Here is a 19,854-nt window from a genome sequence, read left to right as displayed (position 1 = left end):
AGTCATAGACCACACAGAAATACAATATATAGATTTAGGTTAAGATTGAACAGAGATACAAGAGTTGAAAAGGCTTAGAAGCTGTTTCTCTGATATCACCCTGGGGCCCTGGGCACCCTACATTCTCTGTCTTATGCACAGACCTCACGAGAATCAACTTTGCCCCTAGGTGGGTTTTCTCTAGCAACTGCCCCTAGAACACAGATGGGAAAGATGGCAGGGCATTCAGAAACCTGACTTGGAGGACTGTCATAGGATAGAATGAACACTGGGTTCTAGTCCCAAATCTACCATTACTGCAGACAAAAAGCACGGTTTTAACCTCTCTAAGCTTGTTTCCTCATCTGTAAAATGGACGGTAAGATCTATGTCCCATGTGCCTCACAGGATTGTTTTGAGGAGCCACTAAGAGGAATTTTGTGAAAACCGTCTATAAATTAAGAAGGAGAGTTCATTAACTTTCCTGACCAAGATCTCAGACACCACTTGCACTGCTTACTTTATAGGCTCATAAGTGAATGGAAAGGAAGAAAGTGCTCATGTGTCAGAACCCCCAGGGCTTCCTAGGGACTTACCCTCCTCTTCCTCACTGCTTCCTGTAGGGCCATCTGGCAGTTTGGAGCGGCTGGCCAACTTGTCACTTGTTGTGGCCATGGTGAGAAGAAAGGCATAGCCCAGAAACAAGGTTTTGTTAAGGGGCAAAGGCCCTCTCTGCTCTTCCAAGGCAGAGGGTTCACCCATGTTGTCTCCACTCTCACAGGGGCTCACAAACTCTCCTGCCCCCACTGCACCTGGAAGGGATGGAGACACAATTACTAGAAGGATACAGACCACTGCCTGGGCATGACAGGATGGGTAGGCAATGTCCTGACCAGGTTTTTTGAGCTACTGATCAAAGACCATTCCTATGGACCCCTATTGGGTCCCAGGACCCAATTTACAATGCAGACAAATTTTATGTATTTAAGTTTTATACAGTCATGATGATTTATAAATGAATATCAACTAGTATTGTTGTTATACAGCCAAACTAAATACTTCTGGGATCTGAAGAAAGTAGTGGTTCTAATACAAACAAAGTTTAGGTAAGAGTGAAAAATACTTAGAAATCTTCAGCCCACTTTCTCTTGCTCAGTGCTCTGATCTCCCCAGGATATGTGCTATTTTGAAACAGCCCTTAAAAACAAAAAAACAACAACAAAAAACCCATTTTTTTTGTTACCAAGAAGTGTACCCAGCAGATACTCCCACCCTATGCCTAACCGTCACCAGAACGGTGCACAGAATACTTGGTAATAAAGTGTTCTTACTCACTGATGGAGCTACAGCAAAACAGCCTGCTTCAATTATCCCAGTTTCCAACCCCTGGGGGTGAGTAAGTGCACCGGCCAGCCCAGGACTCCCAGAACACCCATGCTACGAGTGCCCCAATAAGTCCTCAAGAAGAAAACAAATACCTGATTTGAAGAAGCGGAATCATAGCCTCATTAGGAGGCTAAGATGACAGACAGGTCATGCCTCCCTAAAACAAAACCAGCAGGAGGAGAACAGTCTGATGTAGTATGTATAAGCCTGGACTTCAAAGTCAAACTGCCTGAGTTTGAATTCTGGATTACTAGGTCACCTTGGTAAAGTTAGCCAACTTTTCTGTACCTCAAACTCTTCAACTAGAAAATGAATTGTAGCATCTAAACCTCATTGGGACTATTTGAAGTAATATTGAAGGACTTAGTTCCATGCCTCACATACCCTGAACACAACAAAGGTGCTGGACACATATGGAGATGACACAACGCAAATATACAGGAAACCAAAGGAACTCTGGTGCTAGGACAACGTAACAACCGATGAACCCGCTCAGTCTGCTGCACTGAGAGAGCTCCCTCAGGGCAGACACTGAGGACTTTACACCTGTGTCTCCAGAACCCACAATGGCTGGGGCTGGATATCAGGGACCCCGTGAACAAGAGACGGATGAATTCCTGTTAACATGAAACATGAGTGCGTGGAAAGGAGGTGTTTGAGGAACAGTACAAGGAGATGCAGACTGAGGTACTAGCTTTCAGTAGGAAGTCTGGGAGAGCCAGAGGGCCCTGAGCACAAAAAGACTCAGGAAGCAGAGCTTCCTGAGGTAGAAGATGGTGCCAGATAAAGGAATCTGCTTAAAATTCAGTTTCTTTCCCTCCTGGAACTTATACAGAACTCAATGAGTGTTTCCAATCAAGACCTAGTGTCTTATCTATCTCCACTGGACTCTGCTGAGAGATGTGTAAAGGTGGATGCAGTAAGCTGAGTACTACCTGTGCTTGTGCAGGATCCCAACTTTGTAGAAGGACAGAGCGACCATTGCCACTTATCAGGCTCCTTCTCTCCAGCAGCTGGCCCTGCATTCCACAGTGGTCTGAGGGAGGATGAGGCAAAAGGGAGTACTCACCAGGTTTCACAGTGGCAGACTTCCGGCCTCGCTTGGCAGGGGACCGTTCTTCTTCAGAAGTGATCAGTTTTCTTTTGCCTGAGAGAACTCCCGAGGAGGCACGAGGGCTGTCTGTAATCTTGCGGGTAGGGGTTGTGCTGCTGCTGCTGCTGGAGGCAGTAGGGGTGGCTGGGGAGCTGATGTTGCTGCGCCGTTTCCGTTTCCCTTCCACCAAATTGTCTATGACAGGATAAGTCAAAGGTTGGTCAACTCCCATGGTCTGAGGCCCTGGACTCCAAGAAGCTGGGCAGAGCCTGATTTAGATATCACCACACCCTTTCCTCCACCTCCTATGAGAACAGGAAACCTCTTTTAAAGCTGCCATTCTGTTTCAGTCTCAGCCACGACTGAAATGTATCTGGTCCCCTGAAGAACTGGGAAGACCAGAAGAATCTGAGGATTTACCATGTGGTCCTGGGAAGGAAACAGAGATAGGTGGTGGCTCCAGAAAATGGCAGCTCATTAGCATCTCATAAACCACACAGGACTTGTAAGATTTAGCGAAGCATCCTGATTGCTCTAGAAACCACTCTTCCCACCACAAACAGGACAGGGGCCCGGAGCTAGGAAGCAAAAGTCTTACCTAAGCTGATATCTGCTGCCTTGGTAAGGGGTGTTACTGCCTCATATGGGCCAAGGCCATACTGCTCTCGCAGTCTATTTCCTTGCTCCAAGGACAGGATGACGGCCATTCGCTTGTACCACTTCCTTTGGCCTTCTTTTTCAATGCTATAGTAGAGCTCTCCAGACTCCTTCCTATGCCCTTTCACCACTCCTGGGTGGGAAAAACATAAGAGCAGCCTGCTATTGTTTTAGGTTGCTTGGCAGCCACTCACAGTGGGTCTGCACAACAGGTTGTGTCAGGGCATCAGGAAGTCCGACAGTGGACTGAAGTTAGTACTGAAATCCCAGCTGTCAATCTCAGACACCACCACCACTTAAGAATATATGTAGCTACAACCCTGAGATTGGGACATGGAAAGATTCTCAACAGAAGGAATCCTTTGGTTATAAAATAAAGCCTCCTAAAAGCCAGCATGTATGAGTTATTAGAGGTTCAATTATTTCTTGAAATGACATGTGGTTTCTTAATAATCCCATTATAAATTACTAAACCTTTCTTTCTTGGTTTCTTTGGAGACAGTGATAATTCTTGAGCTAAGCTGTAGGTAAAAGATGACTTAACTCGAAGAGAGAAAGACAGAGCATGTGTCTGTGTGGCTAAATCAAAATATAGATACAGAGCAAAGAAAGGAAAAAACACATAAATTCTGCCTCCCCTGCCTAATCTTCCCTATTATCTACTTTCTTGCTCTTGCTCTGCTTCAGAACCTAAAGGCCTTTAGGTTACAAGGAACACAACGTGGAGTATAAAAGGGAACAGGGCTAGAATTTAGGAGACCTGAGCCTAGGCCTAATTCTGCTACCACCAAACTGTGTGATCTTGGGCAAGATCTATTTCCAAACCTGTAAAAAGATGATACTCCTCCTCCTCCATCCATCAATAAACAACTTACATACCTGCACATGCTATACATACATACACACACACACACACACACACACACACACACACACACACACACACACACTATGTATATAACATAAAAACAAGGCATTTTCATGAACACCTCTTCATTCTTATAAAAGAAGAGTCCGTTTGTTCTCTCCCACTGGTCTGTGCTTGAATGAAGGGCTAAAAGAAACCCAGAGCATATGCCACCAAGGAAAGAAATACAGACGTGAAAGCAGGCCTTGGTTCTCTATTTATGCCACAGAATCACTCCCCTTCCCCTTGCTGCTTCATCGTCTGGCTTCAATCTCTACCAGCAAACTAAGTCACAAAGACCCCTTTCAAGAGTACAATGAAGCCCAAGGCCAAGAATATACTTCACACTGATGAAGAGCTACTACAACTCGAAGCAGTCTAGTGATGATGTTAGTAGACAGCCTTGATAAATGAGACACAAGAGACACCACACCCCTTGATGCCATAATTCACACTGGATACAGAACTGTCTCTTGGTCTTAAGAGGACCTCCAAGACAGGCTTTAAACCTAATGGATACATTTGATACAATGGATATATTTGATACAAACTACGTAAACCAAAGGTCATAAAAGACCTACATCCACATGCTACTAAATGATGCCACCTAAAGCTAAGTGTTACCCAGGACTAGAAGGTACAGATTAACAATGAAATAAAGGGGCAAAAAACTACTCAGGAGTCCAAATCACAAGCAAGTCTGAGGAGACTTCACCAGAGGCATTTTTGCCCATTATATCCCAATTTATGTTCCAAAAAATCTCCAGACAGGATGTTTTTAAATGACAAACTCAACACATTTATCTCCAAATTAGCTCAAAAAAAGGGAATATATTCAAAGAACTGGCACATGCAACAGTCATAATACAAATATCTCATTATCAGAGGAACTGGCTACTTAAAAATTTTCATTTTTTTCAAGCCAGACAGTAAATGGTTGCTGTGCAGACATAAAAATATAGTACTAACGACGTCTTCCTAAGCAAAAATATCTCAATATATCTGCTACACTCACCTACTAGATTCCTAGCAAGGCACGTACTAAGTTTAAGTCAGTGGTGAAAGAGCAGATAAATCGAAAGGGAAAAACACTAACTTTACAGTGGAGAAATCGGGCAAATACTTTAAGTAAGTGATAAAGGTTAACGTGACTAGTGATGTCCTGTGGATGTCATAGGCCTCAATCCTCCGTGACATAATGAAAAGGGCACTTTACCTCCACAGCATTCTTTTCAAAACCTGTAACTCCAATATAAAACAAAAGGTGAGACGGACCAGAACTGAGGGACAAATATCTGACCATACACTCCTTAAAACTGTCAAGGCCATGAAAAACAAGAAAAGATTCAGAAACTGTCACAGATCAAAGGACACATGAAGACTAATGGATTGGATACTGGAATAGAAAAAGGATACATAAAACCTGATAAAATGCAAATAAAGTCTGGAATTTAGTTAGTTAGTAAGGAATCAAGGTTGGTTTCTTAGTTTTGACAAATGTACCATGCTATAAGATGTTAACAAGAGTGGAAGCTGGCTGAGGGGTAGTTGAGAACTTCTCACATTATCACAGTATTCTGTACTTTACACAGCAGTCTGTACATTTTCTGTAAATATATTATTCCAAAGTATGTTCAGGGGTACCTGGGTGGCTCAGTCAGTTAAGCGTCTGACTTTGGCTTAGGTCACAATCTCATGGTTTGGTTCGTGAGTTCGAGCCCCGCATCGGGCTCTGTACTGACAGCTCAGAGCCTGGAGCCTACTTCAGTTCTGTGTCTCCCTCTCTCTGCCCCTTCCCGACTTGTACTTTGTCTCTCTCTCTCTCTCTCTCTCTCAAAAATAAATATTAAAAAAAAAAATTCTTTTAAGTTAATTCAAAAATAAGCAACAATGAAAACAAAAAGCCAGTGTGAGAGTACCTCACATAGTAGGAATGGAATTTGTAGCTTTGGAGACCCCTGAAGAAGAGTAGTTGGGCTGGAGAGAATGGCCTTGGTAATTACTGACTGGAGAGAGGACTGGCCCAGGCACACTAAATCTCTTACAGACACCACTCCCTTTATTACCTGCACTGAAATACTCATCCTCCGAGAGGGCTGTCACTTCCGTATCCAGTGGGATGGGGTCACACAGCAGAATGTCTTTGCCCAACACATCACACTCGTACCCATCATCAAAGAGCAATTTATACTTCCCAGCTCCGACATCACGAGTGATTTTCCCAGAGTAAAAATAGCCATTGGACGACCACTTGGCTACAACACGGAGTCCCACAAAGCTATTTCCTGGAGAGGAGGCATCTAAGCCATCAGAATGGCCAGTAGCAGCCTGGAAAGGAATCTCTGGAGAGTCACTTCGACGCAAAGCACCGGCACCCGTGTCTGCTCGCCTGGTGGAGTCCGGCACTCGGGGCACAATACGAGTGAAGGATTTATCATCTGGTGACATGCTGGGTGATATGTCCTCTATGCCCAAGGGGCCAGGAACAGCTGTTTCTCTAAACAAAGATAAGAGATAGGAGAAGGCAGTTAAAATAAGAAAAGTTTCTAACTGACAATTTTCCCACTCTTTTGTCCATGGGTCTTCCTCAGCCCATTCTTGGAGGACCCCATCACAGGCCTAAGCCTGGTTTCTCGGTGGCCTCTCTGATCCCTGCCCACTCCCAAGTCAATGTGGACCCCTCGTGTCCCTCCTGACACCCCACATACTCTCTACTCCCCTCTCTTCTCTCTACTCCCTTTTTTTCTGCATAAGTCATAGACTAAGTGTATCTCACACTACCCGGGTACCTGGTTCCAGTGGTCCGAGAAGGCGGGCGGCCCCTTCGCCCGCGCCCACGAGGCGTGACTGGAGCCTTCCCTCCCTGTCTGATGCCAAGGCCTGCATCACCATCCTCCTCACACACTGGCGCCCCTGTCTGACTGACCCCTTTTCTAGGACTAGAGAATGAAGACAGGTTAGTCTGACAGCACCTGCTACTGGATCCTTTCTCCACAAAGTCTCCCCGTGGCCCTTAAACCACATGCCAGGCCAACATGTTTTAGACCTCCAACACAGCAGGAAGCTGGCCTGCACACCCACCACCAAAATATCAGCCAGGGAGTAGGAGTGTAGGATAACGAGTAAAGGACATCCTCCTCTATGGAAGTCTATTCCCTCCTGACAAAGCTTCCTATGTTGCCCTCAAAAATAGCACACCCATTTCTTCCCTGCCTTCTCTTCTACTACAGGCTCTAGACACCTGCAGAGGATAACAAAAAGCTAGGGATGTATCAGGTTGAGGTTACTACCCTAAACTTTTTGCACTCCCAGTCAAAACACTACAGGCTACAGAAAATGGGGGTGGCAGCAGCATGTGCCAGCATTCTCAAAGTCCCCTCACCTGTTTTTCTACATTTTCTTAGGAGTCTAGCTCTCAAAGGGCTCCACCCTTTCTCCCATGCAAACCCAAACAGGAGAGGAACAAAAGGGGAGGAAGAATATTTGAATTTTCCTAGTTGGAGGATGGGGGGGGGGGGGGGGAGGGATTTCCCATTACTCCCCTTTTCCTGTGATATTAAAATGTCAGCAACCCTGCCCCTGCTGTAGCTCTCTCTCTGGAGACCCTGTCTGCACCTCAGTTTTCCTGGGCCTCCTCGGGAGCTGGGCAAGGCAAAATCTGCGGGTTCTGTCCCGCTGGTTTTCCCTTTGAGTGGTCCGGCTCCTCTCCCTGAGCTGCCACTGCTGTGCATGGCTGAGAGACTCGTCCCACTTGACGTGCGGTGTAAGCTGGATGCCTTGGAGGAGAAGGAGCTGATATCCCCCAGGTCACCTGAGGAGCCCCCCGTCTGTGAAGGGGAAACTTCGGTTTCACATTCCTGACACTCTACAATTGGCTCTTCAGTCTCCTGCAAGGAAGAAATGGATACAAAAGCTAAAAGAAGCCACAACAACATCATGCTAATGTGGTGGCTAAAAAATCCTAGAGATGGTAAGAAATTTCAATTCAGAAAGGTGGGCATCAGGAGGAGACTTTCTGGATTAATGGAAATGTTCTGGATCTTATTGTGAGCAGTGGTTACACACAATTAATTGTTGAGAGCCACTGAACATTTAAGACCTGAGCATGCTACAGGGAATATATTATATCCCAATAAAATATAAATAAAGGTTGCACTGGATTGGAAACAAAGAGATCGCTATTATGAGCTAAGTTATCTTTTTACTGGACAAGTTCACAACCTTTGCCTACTGAGAAGACAGCAAGAATTGTAACCCAGACATTTTCTGTCTGGGAGAAGAGAGGTAAGGAGGAAGGAAGGTTAGATAAGGAAAACAAATGGTTAGGAGCCATGCTGGGTATTTCATCAGCAGTGGGTAGCATGACATGTTTTGTGACATCAGGTTATTTTACATTACTTTTCAATAAATGATACAGGAAATAGAAAATTATAGGCAAAAATAGGCTAAAAATAGTATTGTTTATAAAAATGAAAAACAGAAAGGTAATAATCAAAATGTACAAGGTTGCAGTATCTATAGAAGACAGGAATATCAAACTGACTTTATCTCCCATGCTCACTTTGATGGATTGGTAAGTGGTTAACTGGAGCTCAGTTTTAAACAGCCTTTGGAAGCTAATTCCCAGGCTTACGGGAAAAGGTTCTGGAGCCAATCAACAATGTCCTCTCTGGACACAGGAATGAGCAATTACAGCACACTTGCTTTCCTGTTCTAGACTATTCATGCATCACCATGCATATCATCAGAGAAGATATGGAGAAGTGTAAGACCCTCCCCTCAGAGTTTGTAGCTTCTCTGGGCAGACAGTATGCAATGCACACACACTCAAATAATGCTGTAAGATAATTAAATGATTATTATTTTTTAAATGTTTATTTATGAGAGAGAGATGGAGTATGAGCAGGGGAGGGGCAGAGAGAGAGGGAGACACAGAATCCGAAGCAGACTCCAGGCTCTAAACTGTCAGCACAGAACCTAACATGGGGCTCAAACCCATGAACCATCAGATCGTGACCAAAGCCGAAGTTGGACAATTAACTGAGTCACCCAGGTATCCCCTAAATGATTAATTTTAACCACTCCCTTCTTGAAAATAGCTCCTCCTTTGGAATCTACAAAGTCACTTTTACTTTCATTCCACCTCTTTTTTTTTTTTTTTTTTTCATTCCACCTCTTTAAGGGCTACTTCGATATGTGTTTGTTTTCAGGTTCCTCTTTCTTCATCTGTTCCCTTAGACACAGTATTGTGCAGGACTCTGTTCTTCCTTTTCTTACTCTTCCGTGCTTTCCCTGGACAATCTCACCAGACTCATCCCTACCTATCTACCAACAATATAAGAATGACTCGGCTCCAAACTCACAAATAACTAAAAAACCCTTCCCTTTAGACATACTAGGGACACTGAAATTTAACCCAACCAAAACGCAGTGTCATCCTCTCTCCATTTCCTTGCCTTCAACGAATAAATCCTGGATATGACTGGTGCATCTCACAATCCCTATAGCTCTATCAGAGACTATTTTTTTCTCCACCAAACCCCAATTCAAGAGTTTGGAGATATGAGATGCCTGCGTGGCTCAGTTGATTTAGTGCCCGACTCTTATTTCAGCTCAGGTCACAATTCCAGGGTCGTGGGATTGTGCCTCACTCCACATTGAGTGTGGAGTCTGCTTAAGATTCTCTCCCTCTCCCCCATTCTGCCCCTCTCCCCCACTCACGGGCTCTTTCTCTAAAATAAATGAAATAAATTAAATTAAAAAAAAAAAGACTTCGGAGGTAAGAGGCAACTTTGCTCCCTATTGCCATCAACAGACCATTTCTTTTTTTTTTTTTTTTTTTTTTTCAACGTTTATTTATTTTTGGGACAGAGAGAGACAGAGCATGAACGGGGGAGGGGCAGAGAGAGAGGGAGACACAGAATCGGAAACAGGCTCCAGGCTCTGAGCCATCAGCCCAGAGCCTGATGCGGGGCTCGAACTCACGGACCGCGAGATCGTGACCTGGCTGAAGTCGGACGCTCAACCGACTGCACCACCCAGGCACCCCTTAACAGACCATTTCTATCTCCCACCTCTCGCTCCTACTAAACCACTATTTGCCATTTTGTTAAACTTTGCTCTCCCCTTCCGTTACTCACCAACATCCTCCCACCCACTCACTCTCATGGATGAAAACCTTAACCTCTGGCTCACAGCCTCCCTTTTCTCCCCATCCCTATTTCTGTCACTATTCTCTGTGGCTTACATCCATCAGATGACCCATCCAGCAACTCTCAAGTTCCTGATATAATTACCACCATTAACCATTTTCTCTGCCTCAGCCATCTATCCTCAGGGTCATTACCAGAAAGTGTACCACCTCCAAAAAGTATCAGTGATAAACATGACTTTCTCAAATCTCTGTCTCCTATCACCAACTTGCCTGCTCTAGCCAGATTCAAGTCTATCTACTGAGATCCTTTGACTAAAGGAGGTGTTGTGAGCCCAGAACTGAAGTCAATCCCTTCACTTGAATATAGCAAATGGGTAGGGGCATGGCCAGCTTAAAAGGCTGGGATTCCAGGCTGTGTCTCTGTTGGAGAATATGCCCCAGGAACAGTAGCCAGCTACAACTGCCTTTGCAACTGTCCTACAGTCAAAGCCATCACTATTGTAATGACAGATCCAGGCTCGAAGGTGGCCTGTTATCATCTTTTTAACGTATTTGCTTACTTATCTTCCTGTGTGTCTTATACACTAGACTACAGAGACCCTATTAAGACAGAAATTGTAACCATCTTCTTTCCTGGGTATATCCTCCAAATCCAGCACAGTGCATGCCACAAGAGACCCTCAGTAAGTATTTACTGAATAATCTCTCTCAAATCAGTGTCCTATTTACATTCTCTGTCTCAGCATATGGTACCACTCTCTATCTCAGTGCACAGGAAAAAGCCCACGGACCATGTTAAATTCTTCCCTCTCCCTGTATCCCCACATTTAGGAATTCACCAGTCTATCAATTTCACCTTCTATGTACTTAACGCATCTGTCTCTCCTCTCAACCCCTACTGCCACTGTCCTAATGCAACACTCATTACCTCTTGTCTGAACTATGCCTCAACCCACACCAGTCCACTGTTAAACCGCTGCCAACCCGAACTTCCCAACATGCAAATCTGAGCATGTCACTCTTTTCTCCAAAATTTTTTGAAGGCATCTATCACACCAAAGACAAAAATCTAAATTCTTTTCTGTGGTATACAAAGCCCTCATACTTTGGGCCTTTACCAAACTCAACAGCATCCTTTCCTACCATTCGCTACCCTACTGTTTGTGTCATATTGAGCTTCTAAATATTCATTAAGCATGCCACGTTGTCTACATAACTTTTCATTCTGCCTATGATGTCCTTCTTCCCCATGCCTCAATGTTATCTGCCACACTCTGGGAGCTACATATTCTGTGAGGTCTTTTAGCCACCTTCAGGTAAGCTGGTAGGCTCAGTCTCCTCTAACACATCTTGCCACCCTCTACAACAGCAACCAACAAGTTCTGGATTTGCTGCATGTCTATATAAGCTCCTAGAAAACAGGGACAGTGTCTTTTTATCTTCTTAGTTCCAGGGCCTGCCACAGTGCTAGGAAGATAGTAAAAAAAAAAAAAAAAGTTGCAGGTAAATAAATTAATAAAACTTCTAAAAGATAATAAGCAAAGAATACAAGCTATGAGGGAAGGTGTTCCTAGAGTCTTCTCAGGTCAAAAGACTAAAAACTAAACTAAACGTTTCATACCTGTGTGCTCTTTACTTTCTGTCTCTGTGCCTTTACTCACCAAACTTTCTGTATGGAATGCCTTTTCCCCTTATCTCCCAACATCTAAAACCTTCAGGGTCCAACTCAAATGCTTTTTGGACCTCATCCAGACAAACTAGCAAAATTCCCTTCAGAGGAGTTTCATCCTCATGTGAACTACCATATGCATCTTCCTTCTTGCACACATCACTTCACTCTTGAGAAGCAGCATAATGTAGTGGTTAGGAATGCAGGCTCTGGATCTAGACTGCCTGGAATTAGTTCTAGTTCCTCTGTTTATTAGCTATGTAACCTTATGCAAGTTATTTTAACTTAACTTAATCCTCAGTTTCTTCATGTGGAAAATGTGATAACAGTATCTAACCCACAGCTTAGTTGTGAGGATTGAATAAGTTCCATCACTAAAGTCCGTACAGTAGTGCCTTACATATAGTTAGTACTACAGAAATGTTAGTTGCTATTATTACTGTATTTAATTATGGTAATATTTCCCAAACTATATTCCAAAGGGGTATAATAAGTATTATCTTAAAAAATGTTCAGTTGATGCGGTGCCTGGGTGGCTAGGTCAGTTAAGCATCTGACTTTGGCTCAGGTCATGATCTCAGTTTGTGAGTTCGAGCCCCGTGTCAGGCTCTGTGCTGACAGCTCAGAGCCTGGAGCCTGCTTCAGATTCTATGTCTCATCCTCTCTCTGCCCCTCCCCCACTTGTCCTCTGTCTCAGTCTCTCAAAAATACATAAATGTAAAAAAATAAATAAGTAATAAAAAATTTCAGTTGTCAAGTTTGGTAACTTCTATGTTAAGCAATAAAATAGACATCTTTAATAAAGGACTTCTTAGAGCCTTTAACATAATAGGCACTGTGAATTTCCATGGGGGAAGGGAAGTTTTACAGCATTTGGTATTTCTCAAACTTATTACCATGGAACTTTTTCCCCCCTCAGAGTATCTAAAAGGCCTGTTTCCAGAAATATACTTTTGAGAGCACCACATCAAATAATATAGTAACATGTATAACATTTTAAACTACAAGAGTTACAAAAACTGTTCATGAAATCAAACTGTTTTTCTAAAGCTGCTAATCTCCTAATTTTTCTAAAATAGTAGCAATATTGAAAAAATTCCACAAACATAAAAATTGAAGATGAATTAACATCTGGGATTTTGGTGTACAATAAAATACACAAGAAAATTTCTCAAACTAAAGTCAAATGCTTTCTGACATGAGGGCCACAATGGCCCATTAGTGAACAACTGCAATAATGTGTTCCATTTAATAAGACTATATATATATCAGAGTTTAATTCTCCCTGGTCTCAACTTCCCGTATGGCTATCTGGCAAATTTTTTAAGATGTGCCTAAGTATGGCAACAAGGCCTAAGGAAGGGAGGAAGTACCTGTGCCTCTCATCAATTAATAAAATGGGTTCCCAGAAATTAACATATGTACCAAGATAGTGCCACATCTTTAATTCTTGAAAATCTGATTTCAGCCAGTATTGAGATGTAAACAGTCAGCATATGATGCCGTCCAATCTAACAGTGAATAAATGCTGATATTTTCCAACACTGGGAATGAGTCCGTAATGAATCCTACTAAGACATAAAGGTGCATCTCCTACAAACAGATCTATAACCACAAATGGATGGAGACCAAGAAAGGACACAATGAGCAAACGTGACAACAAGTGAGAAAACATGGAGCAAAGCAAGGAGTTCTAAACCTCTTTAGTTTCCAAGAATTAAAAATAATAGATAAAATGTAGTTATAACATAACAGAGATTTATCAATCTGTTCTTTACGAAACAGAAACCATGATGGGACTGGTTAAATAAGTGGCCAGAGGTTAAACAGTAAACTCGTGGTTGGGAAAAACACAGAATTCAAGACTCTCCTCTCTTACCAGATTCTTAAATCTTTCTCACAAGATGAAGGAAAACAAAGAAGCTAGTTGCACAAGAAAGGCGGGAAGGGGTGGAAGTGGAGAGCCAGGGAATTTTTTCTACCCAAAGAAATTTGCCACATAGACCTAAGTATGCATTACCTCAGTTACTTTTCTTTCTACTTCTGTTCCATCCACATAATACACATCTGTGATGACACGGGTGACAAGTGTGCGAACCTCACGGATTGTCCTCATGTGGCGATGCAAGACATGGCCATGTGGAGGCTGAGGCATATCAAACTCTTCCTCTCCCTGTGACAGAAAAAATAGAACACAAGCATAGGTATCACTGCAAAGTGGCAGAATCAAAAATCAACTGCTTCATGATAGGCAGTGTTCAGAGGTTCCATGAATCTAGTGTGATGGAATTTTCCAGTTGCTTTATTTTTTTATTCACCTATAGATAAGAACAGGGACGGACCGGCTATATAGCCAGAGGCTAGGAAGAGTCTGTATCAGTTATCACTTAAAATGACCTATTTCTGTCTCAATCAAAATTTTAACATCTAGCACTTATATCTAGGATATTTAAGTGAAACTCTGACCTCCCCCCCACAAAAGTACATTTACATTATAATCCTTCTGATTTTGAGGCTGAATTATCAATCAGTATATAAACTTATACTTGCAACATCTCTTTAAAAAAAGGAAGGCAGGCATATTTTTAAAACTTTATATAAAAACAAGAGTATCTGTTAATCTCAGTGCAGTCTGTTTTTCCTGCTTTAGTAAATCAGAACTATAGTTTCTTTATGCCTAGAACAAGATGCACAGATTTTTCTCAGGATTAAATATGGCATATTTAATCTCTTCCAAATAACAGATTGTAACTTAAGAGCCAAGCTAGTGCCCAGTAAAAGGATTCTGTATTTACTTGTATCATAAAGGATTAATAGCTTAAATAAATAGCTTAAATAAGCCCTGCATTTTTGTTTACATGACAACTGCTATCCACATGTTTTCTCATAACACATATACATTTAACAGCATCCACACCCTCCCCTCAACCCCAGCAGTAATTCTGAGGAGAAAATGCACACTTTTTTTCTCCCACCTTATTTCCCCATAGCAGACTGATTTTTTCTTTCAGCACTGTCAAGGTATTCAAGTCTTTGAAAAGAACTATATATATTACTGCAATGATGATGATCCTGGGTTTTCACTGACCAATGTGGTAGTGATAGTAATTTACCTAAAGCTTTCAATAATTTACCTGAATAATTCCCACTCCAACTCCATCTTGGGGGTAAAATATCCACTAAAATCGAAATGTAAATTATGTGAATAAATATAAATAAAAAGCATGGAAACTTAGATCCACTAATTCCTTAAAATACTTCTATATATATAATTCTGGCTAATGAATGGCCAGAGCACTGGTCTGTCACATCTCAATCATCAGGGTGCCCCTGCATCAGAACCATGACAAATGGACCTCCTGCCCTCACACACAGACAGGCAGGTCCGGGATCACAGATGTCTAAAAGGTTTCAGGGATACATAAAGCACTCCTTGTATTCAGGCTTCTCAAGAAGTCTTCCTGTATTTTTCCACTACAACAGCCAGACAAATGACCATTTCAAGACAGACACTTAAATATGACTGATAGAATAAGAAAGGAAAGAAAGAAAAGGGGGCAGATAAAAAGAAATCTATGCTTACTCTCTCTTCAAATAGTCTTCTGAAAAGAGGTCTCTGTAAAGATAAATAACTTGAAGATCTTGTCATCATAAAAGGAAGATAAGAAAATGAAAACAAAACCATACTTTCCTTCATTAAAAGCCTAGCTCCAGGCCCACTGGATAAAGAAGTCAAACTTTAAGCAATGCCAAAAGTAGGCTGCCTATGCTTTTCTCCCCACTGGCCTCAGTCCTACCCAGAATGCAGGGGATACAAAAGCACTGACACCTGGAAAACCTCCAGAAAGCATTCCTCATTTTCCAACCATTCTTCAAAAGACAGCACACCAATCTATATTTTCTGTTACCGCACCCACCCCATCTCTGTTTTTTCATTGTAGTATAATACACGTAACATGAAATTTACCATTTTAACCATTTTTAAGTAGACAGTTTGTGACATTAAGTACATTCACATTGTTGTGCAAACATCACCATATCCACCTCCAGAACTTTTCATCTTTCCCAAGTCAAACTGTACCTATTCACCTGGATTTTTCTAGCACCTTTCTTAACAGGAGCAACTAGCTCTTTAAAAAGTTATTTCACTCCATATGACACAATAGTAGTACAGTATCAGCAGTGGCTTTGTTGGTGGTAACAGCAGTATTTAAAATAATAATAATCAGTAGGTAGCAGCAGCAGCAGCCAATATATATTGAACATTTACTATGTGCCAGATCCAGTGTGGAGAACTTTATCTAATTTAATCCTCGCATATTCCAGATAAAGTGGTCTGACTCCAAAGCCTAGGCCTAACTGCTCTGGCTCACTGGTTCCTGCTTTCATCAACATGAGATAGGAGCAGGGATTATTTCCCTACTTTACAGAGGAAAAATGTTAAGTAAGGAAAATATAATCTAGTGGCTTCAACGAGATTGCTATCTTTAGGATCCAGTTTAATTCTTTTAATAAAGGCAGAGAAGTTATTTATAGCAGAATGCCAACACTTTAAGGGTAAAAACAAGCGCAAAATAGGGTCTGATCTACTATAACCCCTATATTCAAAAGGCTATTCTATTTTCAATCTGTACAAACTGATAAAGTCTTAGGTCTCAGAGACCATGTTATCAAAAAGGCTAATAACAGAAACAGAATTTCTGGAGTTCCTGGAGAGGCATGGATAAACAGAACAAGACTACACAGGCCATGATTATCAAATAGAAAAGCAACATAGCATAATGAAAAGAATACCGATTCTGAAGTCAGATATGCTGAGTTCAAATTCCAGTTCTGCCACCTACTGATGGCAAAATCTTGGGCAAGTTACTTAACCTCTCTTCAGCTTGATTTCTTTACCTGTGAAATGGGAATAATAATACCAACCTCATGGGTTGTCTTGAGCACAATGCTGATACACTGTAGGTGTTCAATAAAGAGGAACTATATTATTTTATTTTTATAAAACAAACAAGTTGGAAAATTAGAATGAGACGCACATCACTAATGAAGCTTTCCTAGGCAGATTCCAAGTGAAGACGATCTACCACAGCAACTGAAAAGGCAGTTGAACCGCTATTAGTAATTTCCAAATTTTCCCTACCATGGAACCCACTGCCACCTGACGAAATTGAACTTCCTCTTATTTCTTAACACGTACATTTCTACCACCACCTCTTAATTCGAATGTTACTACTACCTACTCCCTTACTCTATTCCCAAGAACCTGTTGCTCCTCCAGCCTCACTTCCACCACCCCTGATCCTTTTCCTCCCGTTATGTCTAGCTGCAGCCTGTGCAGTCCTCACCGCCTGAGGACACCCCCTTCCTCTATTTCTCTTACTGTTCTTGGTTTCCAATACTGTGCTACACTATCCTTCATGTTTCTTCTATCTCTTCTCCTCTGCTTCCTACTCCTTTAGTTCCTGGGAACTTTGGTGAAATAGACTTGGGAGAGAAGCAATTAGCTCCAATGCTTTTAAGGGAGGATGCAAACTGACAGCAGAAGAAAAAGATTAAATGTAGAAGAATATATCAGGGCCCAGTCTATATTTTTTGGCTTTTTCATCCAGTAAAGACCTACTTGATAAACTCTAGCACTATTTCATTTTCCATAAGAGACTATCTATTGGATATAGCTACCCATAATTTTCACGACCCTATCTATCTTGGAAAAATTGTTTTTAATGACTGGTCTGCACAAAAGTGTTAAGAATTATCATTAGGTAGAAGTATCACAACTTAAATTCTCTGGGAATCCATAAAGTCAAAACAGGGCCCCTGAGATACCCTAGACGTTCTCTCACCTGGCTATGGAGCGACTCTGTATCATCCCCAGGAGCACTGACTGGTTTCTCACCACTCCCCCTGTCAGTCTGAACCATGGCATCTTGTTTTCCAGAGTTCTGGTCCACCGTACTGGTCCCCTGTTCACACACATTCTTTACAGTCTGAGTTGCTGCTGAAACAGTTTCTGGGACCCACAGAGAATGCTCTATGGTCTGGATTCCTATGTTATTTTGGCTGGGCCTTTCAATCAAGGCATTACTAGGTTTTTCCTGATTGGTATTTCGTCCTTCTTTCTGGCCTTCTAGCACATCTGTCTTCAATGCTTCCCCTTGAGGACTGGATGACCCCTGTGTAGCCACCTGCCGAGAGGCAGGAGATGGAGGGTCTTTGACAGGACAACTGGGCTGCATGGACTGTTGACTCTGCCTGGTCCTTTGGTCACCTTCCAATCTTTCCTTTCCTTCTTCATCTTGAGTACTTGGAAAACTGAGCGAGTTCCCTCTGAAAATCAACCATATAAAGAAACCATGTCAAGTAAACAAGTGTGAGTTTGTGTGTGTACTAGCAAGGGAACCATAATTTGACAATATGAAAAATGTGGGAAAGGGAGAAAATAAGGCGACCCAGAATATCACCTTTCTCAACGTAATTTCACTCTTGAGAAAATAATGGTACATAGGACTCTATCACCATGATGATACAATAGTCATAAGATTTATTCCCATCACTAGCTATGAACTCTGAAACTTGACACAGGAAAATAAGGTAAACAAAAAAATTTAAAGTCATTACTGAAGTCATAGTCAATGAAGGCTGTTTAGGGATCTACTTCATAAGAGATCAATTAGGTCAACATGTCTCATTTGGTTTTTATTGGTTCTAACATTCCTTAAATGACTGCTAGCATTTTAGATTCTTTTCTTCACCTCCCTCCGCGAACAACAAGCAAAAATTTTAGGGAAAGAAACTTCACCTATACAGGATAGAGTTATAGGTGAGGTTCGAGCTTTGCCAGATAAACTGGCACATCTTACAACTAACAATTCAGAATGACTTGATTCCTCTAAGAAAGTTCTCAAGATATAGCCTACTTCTTTTCATTTGGCTACACCAGGGATTTATTTATTTATCCCACAACCATTTGATTAATGTCTCCTATAAAACAGATACTATGAAGTCCTGAGGAGCCTAGGGGCTTTCTTAAATGTCTTTAACCAGAACAAAAAGGCCCAGATTAACTCCAAGTGAGCAGGTAACATACATAGAAACTTGAAATTCATGTCTTAGGAGCACTTGGGTGGATCAGTCAGTTGAGCATCCGACTCTCGATTTCAGCTCAGGCCATGATCTTGTGGTTTGTGAGTTGGAGCCCTGCATCAGGCTCTCCACTGACAGACTGAAGAATCTCTATCTCCCTCTCTCTCGCTGCCTCCCCAACTCTCTCTAAATAAACTTAAAAAAAAAACCGTGTCTTATTTATTCATCTCTACTTAAAACATCTAACAGGGCTTAATATACAGTAAGTGCTGAATAAATGTACTCTGGACATTTATTGATATTCTCTCCATTGAGTAGCTGCAAAAATCTACTCTCAGATTAAGTAAACTAATTGTATAAGTAGCAAATTCATGTAGAAAATGTGTATAAACTTTTAACTTTTTGGTAAATTACAAATTCGATGAATCAGTGCACTACAAACAAAACAAGAAACTAACACATTTTAGGCTCCATTAAATGCATAGTAGCCAGAATAAAGATAAAAGGAATCCATTCTGAACTGACCACACTAAGACCACAACTGGATCTGTTTCAGTTTGGAGTATCTTATTTTATAAGGCATAAACCCACAGAAGATAACATTCAGGATGACCAAGGATCTAGAAACCATGTCATATATTGCTGTATTCTTTGCCCAGAGAAAGACTAGTTACCACTGAGACAGAGAAAGCTGTCTCCAATCTGGGAGAAGCTCTCACCCCTTAAGAACTGAGCTGACATGGGTAGGCCAAAAAAAGGAAACATGAAGAGCTCTTTAAGAAATGCTCGACCCCGGATCTTGAGTAGAAAGACAAAAGGAGAAGTTTCTGAGATTTCTATCTTATTTACATCAGTTTACCAGAACAGGAGATTAAAGAGAGATTGAGAATAGAGTTCTAGCCAAAGAGAGCCTGGTAAAAATT

The 19,854-nt window shown here is 41.8% G+C and overlaps 1 protein-coding gene across 10 annotated transcripts in view; it reads right to left on the bottom strand.

The window, feature by feature from the left end:
- TP53BP1 (tumor protein p53 binding protein 1) overlaps positions 1–19,854 on the bottom strand; it is a 93,058-nt gene that overhangs the window by 5,585 nt on the left and 67,619 nt on the right. For 7 of the 10 annotated variants that reach the window (XM_006932585.5, XM_019832576.3, XM_019832578.2 and 4 more), the window contains 8 exons: positions 17,692–18,175; positions 13,866–14,018; positions 7,638–7,909; positions 6,812–6,961; positions 6,089–6,519; positions 3,057–3,248; positions 2,435–2,653; positions 576–791 (listed from right to left, as the gene is read on the bottom strand). In XM_006932585.5, coding sequence (XP_006932647.2) covers positions 576–791; positions 2,435–2,653; positions 3,057–3,248; positions 6,089–6,519; positions 6,812–6,961; positions 7,638–7,909; positions 13,866–14,018; positions 17,692–18,175 — 2,117 coding nt within the window. The other 3 variants (XR_002158401.3, XM_019832577.3, XM_045059446.1) reach the window with 3 other exon arrangements.

This window comes from Felis catus, chromosome B3, assembly GCF_018350175.1.
Source record: "Felis catus isolate Fca126 chromosome B3, F.catus_Fca126_mat1.0, whole genome shotgun sequence".
NCBI classification, from domain to species: domain Eukaryota; kingdom Metazoa; phylum Chordata; class Mammalia; order Carnivora; family Felidae; genus Felis; species Felis catus.
Note: the sequence above shows the minus strand (reverse complement) of the source record. Positions and strands in the feature narration are given on the sequence as shown.